Source organism: Crocodylus porosus, unplaced genomic scaffold, assembly GCF_001723895.1.
Source record: "Crocodylus porosus isolate Cpor-Errol unplaced genomic scaffold, CroPor_comp1, whole genome shotgun sequence".
NCBI classification, from domain to species: domain Eukaryota; kingdom Metazoa; phylum Chordata; order Crocodylia; family Crocodylidae; genus Crocodylus; species Crocodylus porosus.
In genome coordinates, this window is record NW_017728928.1 from 7,000,275 (window position 1) to 7,012,656 (window position 12,382).

General features: G+C 47.0%; 1 protein-coding gene across 1 annotated transcript; it reads right to left on the reverse strand.

Annotated features, from left to right (window-relative positions):
* Positions 1–1,253: 1,253 nt before the first annotated feature.
* LOC109315204 (meteorin-like protein) lies at positions 1,254–9,292 on the reverse strand. The gene is made up of 4 exons (XM_019542800.1): positions 9,273–9,292; positions 6,846–7,255; positions 5,375–5,434; positions 1,254–3,197 (listed from the first exon to the last, which is right to left on the reverse strand). Exons 1-4 carry the CDS (start codon positions 9,290–9,292, stop codon positions 2,881–2,883), a joined length of 807 nt encoding a protein of 268 aa, XP_019398345.1. The 3' UTR covers positions 1,254–2,880.
* Positions 9,293–12,382: the final 3,090 nt, after the last annotated feature.

The window sequence follows — 12,382 nt, forward strand, 5'->3', positions numbered from 1 at the left end:
TCTGTGGTACTTTAAATAGAAAAAAAGTTCTTAGGAAACCTTCAACTGTCCTTGCAGGTTTCCCAAATCAGATCATTAAAAAAAAAAAAAGTGAGGAAGCAAATTGAAAAGATCTTGATTTAGCCAGAACCACTGAATACATTAACTTAACTAGCAGCCATCTACCTCGTAGTGCCAGTAAAGTTAGGGAGACTGAACGTTGTGTGACCTGAATTTATGCTACTCTTTAGCTCCTTTGTTGCTTGTTCAGTGGTCCTAGCCTGCCATATTATCTGAAGTGAAATATTTAGGGTGGTTTGTCCATCTGCTACTCTAGTAACCTAGTCTAAATCTAGTTACCCTTGACCTTGCTGCGGAAACAACATGTGGTAAGCATGGGAAGTTGTACCCATACCAGCATAACTCACGGTTGGGGGCTAGATCTGTACTAGCTACACTGTACAAACGATCACCTAGAGGGGTTAGCAAATATATGGAAAATGACATTCTTCTAAAGTCTTTATTATTTCCAAGCATCTGTGTTAGAACCTGGGTCTGTAACCGCAGCCGGCTCAAAAATGTTTTCTTTATGTTTTCATAAAGAACTTGTGAGCGTTGCGAAGTCTCATTCATTCTCCAGGTTTCATGTCTTGTTTGGGGGGGTTGCAGTATGTTTATTCCCCTCCTTCCTTTCTTTTTTCTGTTTTGCCACAGGGAAAAACTGGTTGGGAAGGAAAAGTGGGGAAACAAGATTTTTACAGGGGGTTTTTTTGTTGTTGGAAAAGCTAGAAGATGAACATTTCTAAGAAAGACCATTTTTCCCCCACTTAAAAATGGTCAGCCAGCTCTATTGGTTACTTAGGACAGTGTCTTAATTTTGGGATCTCAACTCTATGCAAAGAAGGGGGAAGACAGAGTCTAGAGCAACTACAATATGAATCCAACCAACAGGTGTGTGATCTCATGTCCGCGGCAAGGGGTTCATGCTGCTAACTGAAAGACATATTCAATATCATATTAATATTAAAATACGAATTGCATATTAAATATCAAAATCACATGCCTATATAGGCAAATATCCTGTACAGCATTGAGTTTCATACTGGGAAAGTTTTATTTAATAAAACTCTAACACTCACTACATCACTTTTATATTATGACAAGTTTTTCTAGTAGCTTCGTCTTTCAAAGTGATTCTGAAAACAAAGATTAATTGTACTACTGCCCTGTAGCGAAGGGCCTTTGTAAGAAAAGGCAAAACAAATACACAATAATTCACAAAATCAACCTTTACAGCTTTGATCCCAAATATACAAACAGGCAGAATACAATACACCTGTTTCTAATCTAACAGCAAACACAATGCTTGAAAGTGCAAAGTACCACATGGAAATTCGGACTGCACTCATCCTTCCTCACCTTGCAAAACAAACACTGACCTTTAGACTAACCCATTCATCTGTAAAATCTAAAAGGCATATAAATGATGCTCGGTGGAGATGTACTTCAGCATATCAGAGGAGCTACTGACTGTGGGGTGGATGCAGCTTTCTTTGAAACTTTATAGTGAAACCAACCAAACTCCAAACTTCTGTGCATTTGTCCCGGAAAAGTTCACAGTGCAAAAACCTCTAAGCAAGCAACCTCACTCAGTGAAAAAAATCTTAAATCACAGCATTTATCTATGTCTCCCTAAAATTCAGTAAAATGGACATCGTTATGTGTTTCTGAAACTAGGCATTCATCACTTCCCTCCACTTTGTCCCTTTCTGCTTTCCAACTGCCGGCTCCAGTCCACCGAGAGTCAAATGCATCAGGAACCAACCCTGCATTCTGCATGCAGGCAAGACTCCCATTGGAAAAACAGGAGTTTTACCAGTATTTCTCCCAGAAACTGTGTGTGAAGTGGGATTGCGTGACTGATGATGATGATGATAACCGGAACCAGCGTGATGTTAATCGTGACAGTCCTTATCTACATTAAAGGCAGCTTCTGCTGCACAACAGTGTAGCTGCCCTGAAGTTAATGATGTACCAAGGATTTAAACCAGCTGGGATTCTGTCCGGGAGGGCTAATTAGCACGTGTTTTAATATAGGGATGGCCAGCCTCGGGCTTGCGTGCCACAGGGGGCACAGAAAGCCTATGTGCCTGGCATAGGGCAGACTGGGGAGTGGACTGGACAGGCACAGGCAGTGCAGTGGCATATAGGGCAAAGAGCAGAAAAAATAACAGCCGAATGGGCAGAGTGCAGGGCAGGGAGCAGAGAGCAGAGTAGGGGATCGCGGTAGGGCACTTGGAGAGTGCTAACACCTGGCCGCCCTGTTTTAAATGCACTTCCATTTCCCAGTAGAGCGGTCTAGATAGAGGGACTACACGTCGGCTGGACAAACTCTGGGTTATACCGTGACACTTAGCTGTTCAGCTCAAACTGCCGACAAGTGCGTATTGTCCACAGCGGGTGTTGTGGGCAGGACAGCGCCAGGCAGAGAGGTGGTGGGGAGGATCAGCTGGGTGAAAAACTGAAACAGAGATGGAAGGAGCAGCGAGGAGGGAAACTGGCCATGAAAAAGCACAGTACAGATAAGGCACCCACTTGGGGGAATCTCCCCCAAATCAAGGGAGCTGTCTCAGGCATGGCTTTTAAACACGTTCATCTCCCCTGAAGGCAGGACAGCCACCTGCACTTGAGTCACTAGGGAGAGAAAGTTCATGAAACTAAACCACTCGTGGATTCCCGGCCCTAGTTTGACCACTTTCAGGACCACGACCTCCAAGGGGCTCTCCCGGCCTCGAATCTAGCGAAATCTTACTCTTTGGCCGTTGCCCAACCTCATGCTCAGCCCCCGGACACGGGACTGACAAGGAGGTCACTTTGCTCCTTCCTCCTGGGGGAGACGTCTCAGTTAAACTGGAACTCACACGGGTTTGTTCCCCTTTCTCTGGCGGTCTGGTAAATGGAACTGAAGTCTTTAAACCTTGGGGCGCAGCCCAGCCACGCTTCACCAAAATGTTCGCTGCCAGTGAAAAGAAAGTCTCCGGCCCCCTGCTTCACCCTGCACCGCAGCAGGGTTTTTATGGGGCCCCTCCATTCACCGGTCGCTTCATCCTGCTGAAAGACTCTGTTTTTCTGCCGGTAGACCTTTTGGACGCCGACTTCAACCTGTGACATGTGGTTCTCAGGGTCATGGGACACGTTGCGGATGGACCCTCTCACCACTAGATGTGAAGAAGATAGACAAGTTGGTTATGGCACAGCCGGTAAATCATGTTTCAGGTTGCAGAAGCTGGCGGGGGGCATGCAGCACCACTGAGCCATGTGCTCAATTCCTAATGTTTCCACACCTTGCTGGAGGGAACAGGGGCCTGCAGCTGGATCTGAGCTAGAAGCTCCTGGGAATCGCAGTCTGCTTGCCTTACCTGAAGCTGTTCTGCTGGCAGCCGTTCAACATGCGAGGTTACAGATTTAGCTGTGACTCTGTGAAGGATCTGGCATTTAACTCCTCCTGTTTGGGACAATCTCCTCATTACTATCATGGGCACAAAGTGCTGATTTCTGGAAATCCCAGGCCCTTCTTTAGCTAATTTCATTTCCAAGAGCTTCTTGTGCTTAGCCTAACAGATGTCTCTGCTCTACTCTTCATCTCCCGCTTTGTGTGAGCATCTTTAATCAGATGCAGCCAAGTCTATTGACAAGCTATAATGCACTTGTTCCTCTTGCTCAAACTTGCTCCTGTGCTGCTCAGGGCCTAGTGACTGAAGACCTCCTCCTTAGGAATAACTATAAAGCCCTTATTCACGCCCGGTGTCATTTACACTTTCATTAGCAGCTATTTTCTCTAATCAAAGAAGTTGATGATAGCGATTTGTGAGCTTAGGGCAAGGAAGTCAGGCCATAAATAGAGTCAGTTCAAAGGGCTATTCCTTCTGGTCTGTTGATGCTATAAGTATAAATGCCCCCCATTGTGTGCCCTGGGCCTCCACATCTGTCAGTCTCTGGTGTTCCAGGCTGCATGGAGGGAGAGCCGTTTGCATGGGAACTGATAACTTCATCAAGTAGAAACAATGGGATAGATTGCACCAATTAATTCAAATAACAAAGAAAAATGATCTGCAAAGACCTCTTTTAATAACACGGTGTGGAAAATACTCTGTCCTCATATAAGTATGTCAGCAGGCAATTATTTTACTGAGGTGGAAACAGCGGCATAACCGCTATTGCAGGCAGTTATTCTGGGATAAGGATTGTGCGCGCCAGTATCACTTATTCCTTTTGATTCTTTTATCACCATATAGCTGTGTCCACATGTGGGTGGTTGCATGGCATTGGCTGTAGCAGTATAATTAAAGTAACAGATTCTGGGTACTGAGAAAAATCAGTACAATAGAATTACTGTATCTTAGTTTGGAGCAAGAGAAAATATTGAGAAATACCAGATCAATATTGACCTTGCCAAATTAAATAAATAGAAGGGCTAAAGAAAGCCTTTGCTACAGCAGCGTGTTAACATTTTCCCTTATTTATCATTTTATAGCATACAGCTGCTTTGTTTTCTTCAAATGCATGTGCCTGAAAGAGTGCTCCATTAATCAACTATAAATCATTTTATACAACTGGACTAAATCAGAAACAATTGACTCTTTCTGTTCCCATTACACAGATGTACATGTGTGCATGCATTAAACTACTGAGAGAACAGTTAGGAAAAGAGGGATCAGGATGGACGGGGACATATAAAGGACAACTATAAAGTTATAGGCGATTTTGCCGTGGGAGAATGGGTACTGTTTTAAATGTGGGTCCAGCTCCAAGGCATCAGCCCTTCAGCTTATCAGGGCTAAGGAACCTTTCTGGGAGGGAACAGGGCGGCTAGCTGCCACTGACTTCAGTGAGCGCAAGGGCAGGTCCCAAGAATTTGTTTTTACGTATAAAATCTGCGTAAAAGGGAACGGACCTCACAAGGATCACTTTAATATCTTCACAACAGTTTTAAAATGACAGCAGGTTAGGGGGAAAAAAACCCAACTTGTGCTCATCTGCAGAATCAGATTGGTGGAGGCAAAAAATTGTGTGCGCGTGTGCGTGCGCGCGTGTGCGTGCGTATGTACATAAAGAATACAAGAGCAAGAAATCAGCTGATAAAATGATTCAAGCAAACCTCTCTAGGCTAGTGTGATAGAGCAAGTAGTGTGGGTGGAGAGAAATGTGCTTACTCTCCTTTTTGCTTGCCTTCACCCTTTCCCCAACCACCTTTTTCTTTTCTAATGTTTCGTTTTTTTCGCTCCATCAAACTGTTTTGACACAAGCCAGTGAGGATCTGACACCAGGAAGCAGAAAGAACAAAGTATCCAAAGTGGCAGCAAAGGAAGAGACAACATTATGAAGGTCTGCTTACCAAAGTCACTGCTGCAAATGGCCATGAGAAGCTCCATGTCATCACAAGGGCGGCACATCGCTGAAGAAGAAGGGACGCAGTTACTTATAAATACAATGATTATTCCTAAGGGGCTAGTGATGGATCCAAGGGGGTGTGGACCTGATATCTTGATTTCAGTGCCTTTGGGTCAGGGCCAAAATATTTTTTTTTACTATACATACACAGTTGAAGAAATAGAAACATAGAACTAGAATGGATTTCTTGGGTCCACCCTTTGCTACCGCAGCATCTTACAGCCCTTTCTTAAACTGATCAGTGGAACAGATCAGCATGCAACATGTATTTTGCTCCTCCATCGACTGTGACGCTTGAAAATGTTAATAATTTTAGTGGAATTTTTTGCTTGTTTTTGCTAAGCCCAAATCCTAATTCATTCCCAGATGAATGCCACTGGGATTTGTGTAATGCTAGGATGCAGCGCTGAAAGGAGCTTGTTGCTACAGTTATAACCCTTAGCAGTTCTGTAACCTCTTCTGCCCACCTCCTGCTATGGCAAACGCTTGGAAAGCTGCAGCATCCTTCTCGTAGGACAGAGTGGCAGAAAGGATTACACGGAAACACTGACATTTTAAATCAGGGTTTGGAAGCTTTCAGGTGCTTTATAAAACCAATGATCTCAGTCGTTGAACCCTGTGTCCTCCTCAGGCACTGGGTAACCTATTTACAAACATGACCTGAAATAAGAGGATATCTTCAATTATTCTCCAAATCCCAATCGCTAGCAGCAACGAAGATCTACTAAGCCTCCTCCTTAGAACAGAGACCCTGCGCAACAGCCGAGGGGGAGAGACCAGCTGAAAAGTGCTGCGATTGCTTTAATTGCCTATCCCCATATACCTACACTCAGCCTCAGCCTTTTGCTGTTCTGCAGTAGATCAAACACTCTCTCTGAGACCTGGCCAGCGCCCAGTGGATGCTGTGGGTTGGATCACACTCATTGTCCCTCCCAACGGGGGCTGGGGTCCCAACTGCACAGAACTGGGACGATTCCCCGGTGATCTGAGTGGCCTGTGGATCTGACCCCCAGTAATTAACAGAAAGGGAGCCTTTTTCAGACGTAGGAACAGATGCAACATCAAATTCCCAACAGCATCTATATGTGGGAACCCAGGACTGAAAGCAGGACTGGGGCAGCAAAGTCCCTTTGGTGCTCGAGGAAATACTGCTCCCTAGGTTCTCACAGTTCTTGCTCAAACGCCCAGGATTTGAATCAGGTGATAAGCAGTCCGCTGAGTTTCCCCTTGCACAGTACTTGGAGCATGAAGCAGAGCTTGCTCCCTAGCATGCAGTACTGTATCCATCTCCCATGTCAATATTGCTGCTTTAACAAGGCAGCAGAGGGAGGGACGGGCATTAGGGGTTTTCTCCTGCAGAGGCCTCACCAGACCCGTCTGGAGGATGGGGGCAATATGTGAAGTCCCAGCCTTACCTTCCACGAGTGCCATCTTCTGGATGTCGGGGCTGGCAGTGCTCTGGTTGCTCAGCAGTTCGTACTGGAAGCTGGCTGTCCTGCGGCTGATGTCCCTCTGCGGGCTGGCTTGTAGGAAGAGGGCGACTCGCTGCGGGGGGTGGGCGCTGAAGCAGGACACGTGGCGCAGCCATGTCTCCTCGGCCTCACTCACCACCAGGTGCAGCTGCCCCGCGCGCTCCACGTAGATGTTGGCACCCTGGAAGTTGCTCGCTGGCTTGATGCAGACGGTGGTGTGCGTGGCACTCGACAGGTTGGGCTCCAGAACGACACGCAGGGCACGGGCCGGGTACAGCCATTCCAGCGAGCCCTCGGTGCAGCGCAGGTGGACCTGCTCCACTGTGCGGGATCGGGGCTCCCAGCTCAAACCGCTGCCAAAACACAGTGGGAAACACACAACTTACAATGCACAAAACACCAGGCGGCAGGGCTCATGGGGACAGCGCTCAACTGGGAGGCAGGAGACCCGGATTGACTGCCAGCTCCATCACTGGTTGACTGTGATTTTAGGCCATTTCACCTTTGTTTTCCTCCCTAGGCTTTGTCTGTCTCACGTATTTAGCCTGTTTTTCCAAGCAAGGGCTGTCTCCGTCTGTGCTAATATCTGCAGCGCTTTGGACACTGGGGTCCCAGCTCAGCTGAGAGTCTGAGCGTTTTGCACAAATAACATCAAACAAAATGTTGGCATTTTTTTTCTCGGTAAAATAGGACGGCAAGAAGCCTCAGAAATTAGAGACAGGCTGAATGGTCCATCCCTTGTTACTTTTTGACCTCCTAACCAGCATGGGATTGCTCCCTGTAGCCCAGTGGTCACCAACCAGTGGATCTCGATCCACTGGTAGATCTCAAAGCCTCTTGGAGTCGATCCGAGACTGGGGTGGGGGGGATGAGCGCCCGCATGCACGCACTTGTGTGCCCCAGCCCGGCAGGTCAGTCCGTGGGGACTAAATCCAGGCCCCTGCGGTGAGGAACAGCGCTGCAGAGGCAGGAGCAGGGGTAAGTTGAGCGGGCCCCGGGCAGGTGGGACTTACCCGCTGGGGAGACACGCTCTCAAATAACTTTTTCTCCTTTGGCTGAGATCTGCCCCCCCCTTGCACTCTCCTCCAACTTTGCTGGGCGGGGGGTGGAGGGCGGCAGCACGCAGTAGATCTTGGGTTGCTTTTAAATGCCAAAGGTGATCTACTTAAAAAGGTTGGAGACCCCTTGTAGCCTGTTTTCTAGTGCATTTAGTCCTGTTTGCAGCGATTTGCAAACCTGGGCAAAGCAGCTATTACAGTGACCATTGACTGCATTATCAATTATCGCTGCGTTTACTTATTCTCCCCACCGCAAAAGAAGTGCCAGCTGCTAAGGAAAAGGACACTTTGCTGTAACCTATGTGGGAGAAGACAAGGTAAAATTAAAAAAAGGGCCTCAGTTCCACTTTCGATAGCGACTTTCAGCGGAGTTGTCGAAAGCGCTCAGCTTTGCCCTAACTCCAGTCCACCTGGCAAATCTCCCACTACGTCAGTGGGAGAAACATTACACTTGTAAGCCACTGCGACTATGAAACTCAAGTCACTGAAGCACATTTAAGAATGGTACCTGAAGCTAATAGTCAAGAGCTATTTCCTATCAAAGATTTCCAGTTTTATACCAGCGCAGCTTCATTAACTCCAGTGGAGTTACTTTTCATTAGACTCCTTTCTGGAAACCAAGACCTGCATTACTAGAGGTGGTCATGAACAGAAACACAGTTGTGAAAATTGCAACTTGGGTTTTCCTGTCAAAATGATAACAAAAAATATTATTGAAACATATGTTTCAAGGGGCTGCACTCGAAGATCTTCCAAGGTCCCTCCCAGCCCTAATGTCTATGAAATTGGAGATTTTCAAGATTTTCAAAGTTTATTCTCTGACATTCACAGATGGTAAGGGAAAAATAATGCTGCAAGGGACTGAGGAACTTATGCTTTAGCCAGGATCATCTCTACCCACACCGTCCCAGACAAGTGTTAGCACACCTGCCTTTTAACACCACCTGTGCTGGAGGTACCACCACCCGGCTAGGTAACCCCTTCCAGTGTGAACACTGTTACACGACTGCTCCTAACACGGGTGGATCTGGGATTTTGAGAACAGGAGGTGCAGACGGCAACGTGCCCCATCACCTATGGCACAATGACACACATTTTCCTCCAGGTCAAAAGAAATGCAAAGTTTTACTAATACGTTGGGGCTGTATTATTCGGTTGAAGATTGAAGCAAAAACAAATAAAAGTTTACTGGAATGAGTTCAAAACAGCCGGGAGCAGAGCCAGCAGCTGCAGCAGAAAGGCTGGCTGGATTAGACCAGCGCCTCCTAACCTTTTCCAACCCGAGGCACCCTTCCATTAATAAAAATGTTACCTGTGAAGGCACTCCCCCATCCTGACACCTACGGCAGCTCATTGTCCTGGCAAAAACCCATGGCGTGCTGGTTGGGAAACACTGGGCTAGACTAGGAAGAAAGGAGAGGAGCTCACTGACACCTGCGGAAGGAAAAGTTCGGAAGGGCTCAGGCGGGTTTCAACCGATGCCCTGCACAGGACCGCTGCCAGCTGGGTTGGCGGAGCAGGACTCCAAGGGGGTGTGAGCGCTTAGCTCCCACGGTCCTACCTGCACCCCTTTGCCTGCTAGCTCAGCCCAAGGATTAAAGCAAAAAGCGAGGGCTGGAGCTGAATAAACTCGAGACCTGAGGCAAGGGGTGCTCCGGGGATGCTCTCACCTGCCCTTCCAGCTGCAGTAGTCAGCGCTGCTGGGCTCAGGCTCCAGCTCCAGCAGCAGCAGCAGCAGGGCCAGCAGCCCGTGGGCCATGGGGGTCTGTGCCGCCTCCTGGGGCAGAGGGGCTGCCGGGCTGCTGCTTTATATGCGAGGGAGGAGAGGAGAAGAGAGGAGACCCCCCTTCTCCGGGGGTGGAGGGACGGGAGTCCCAGCCCCTCGGAGGGAAGCTCGCCCCCCTGCCCAGCGCTTGGCCTGGGCACCCAGCACAAGGCACGGCAGGTAGCTGCTGGCTACAGCCAAGCAATCAGCTGCCTCCCAGCTTTGCCAGCCGGCCCTTCCCCTTGCTGCAATGGGAAATCAAAGGGGATTGTGGAGGGGGGGAAATCTACAGCCACCCCCAGATCAGCCCAAGTGTCCTTTCTCAGCCCTTCCTGCTAACGAGGGAGACAATCCACCTTTGTCTTAAAAAAACATTTTAAAGTGATTAATAACAGCTTCTCACTGCAATTTGGGGGCCGACAAAAAAAATCGTGTCAACATAATCAAAGCAAACATCGGATGATGGATGGGAATTCAATAGCTTTAACTTTTGCTTTCATGATTACCTTTCAGGGGTCCCTGCACAAGAAAGCTGGAGGGCCCTGCGATTACCATGCTAAAAGCAGGGCTGCGCCGGCCAATAATTAGATTTCTATATGCATTGCCCTTTCCATATTTTCAATGAGCGACATGGGGAGCTGCTCTTTTGCAGGTTTGAGAGAGTGAGGCTCTTTTCTGCCGCTCCTAAGCGTGGAATTAGGATTTTGCACTGGGGCTGCGACAATGTGCGGGGACTCTGTTGGGTGGCACATGCTAAGATCTGCGCGGTATTGTTCCCCCTTCTCAATAAGACAGGGCCCATGGTCACCAGGACTCTTACACCATCTGTTACCTTGCTGCTAACAGAGCATTCTCACATTGTCCACAGCTGCAAGGAGAAAACGGGGGCAGATATTTTGTGCCTTTACGTTTCTGCTGCTGGCCCATTTTAAATTGCAAAACAGACTCCTTTGCAGCTAAAAACACATGGAGAAGCTCAGAGCTTGGGTTAAGATTTTTAAAAGCGGGCGTCTAAAAGTTCGGCTCCTACATCCATATTTAGACTCAGGAACAAGCAGCCTGATTGTCAAGAGCCCAGCATTCCCATTTTGACCGTTTTTCCAAAGCCTAATTTTGCCCATTCATTAGCTTCCACCCTGCCAAGACTGCCCTAGCAATATTTTCCATCTACATAGAGCTGTCATCCTCAATGTATGCAAAAGGCTTGATCTAAAATCTGGTGCATCTTTAGGCTGGTTACCGATGGGAGAACTGCAGTCCACTGCACTAGGCTGCATGGAAGTGGTCCTAAAAATGTTAGGCTAAGAAAAGCCAGCATGTTAGTACAAGATCCCATGCTAACCATAGTTCCCACAGTTCTGTGAAACAACAGCTTCAAGCTTTCCAAGGAAAGGGTCTGCCGAATGTGAATTCCTGAATAAACAGCAACACACAGTCTTTTAAGAGGTTTGTTCATGGCATAATATAGGAGTTAAGATGCTGCAGCTTCTCTCCCCCTTTTGCGAGGCTTGGGGAAGTAGAAAGGAAAAGATGTGGAGAGGAGTGACACCATGATGAAGTGGCCCCATAGGAGCATGTACTGAGTCCCAAAGGCCTCCATACCCAAAGCAACCCATCTGCTGCCATCAGGAGAAAGCACTGAGCACTTGATCTCTGCACCCCTTCAGCACAATCCCACCGCTTTCACTTTCTGTGGGCAGCCTTCTACGTACTTCGCCGATCTGTCTGCTCATTGCCTTCCTGTTAACACTGGCTCATGAAGGGAGCATCAGGTTCTGGCGGGTGGATTTACAGACATGGGGCTCAGACAACAGGACGTTCACCTCTTCAGGATCAGGTGAAGAACAACAATCCAGAAAATGTTTCCTCATTAGTACGTGTCCTTAAGAAATGACATTTTACATTACTGCTGCTTTAAAATTTCATTTGAAAAGATCACTCTTTGGAAAGCAACCTCCATGCTCTAGAAACATTGCGTATTTAGGTTTCTGCTTAAAGGTAAAAAATTAAGGATAAACTGGCTTTCATTAACTTAAAAAAAAGTATAATTTAGCCCCTCTTATCATAGTCTCTCAGTGTATTGGTATATTAAAAACAGCGATTACTTTAGCTTTACCACTGTTCAAAACCTGGAGTTTTTCTGAATAAAAGCAACCTATAAAAAGCCACACACCCAACATTACCCCTGTGTGAAATACCAAAAGAAATGACCTCTTAAAAGCAGTAAAAATATAGTTTTGTCCCTTTAGAAAATACTGTACAGCCAGTCTTTTCTGAACTGTTGCGCAAAACAAGTATTTCTTTCTAGTCTTGGTTATTAAATAAACCACATAAAACCATCAGGTCTTTACAAAATATTCTTTTATGAGAAATGCCACAAACCCAGTATGGTTCATAACGAAGTTAGCCTAAAAGGGATCGCTTGCAGCCTTTGCTGTTTCACCTCCCATGGTATTTTAATCTTTGTAAAATAAATTACAACTGTCTGAGCAATTACCTAGGAGCAAGACCTAGGTCTGGGTCCCACTCTGATTGCTACCAACTCACTTTGTGACTGGGGAACCAAGTCTGTGGCTGTCTGGTTGTGCAAAAACCAAAACCAAAACCAAAACCAACACAGAGATTTTGAGAAATTGCTTTCTGGGGGATGGCGAACC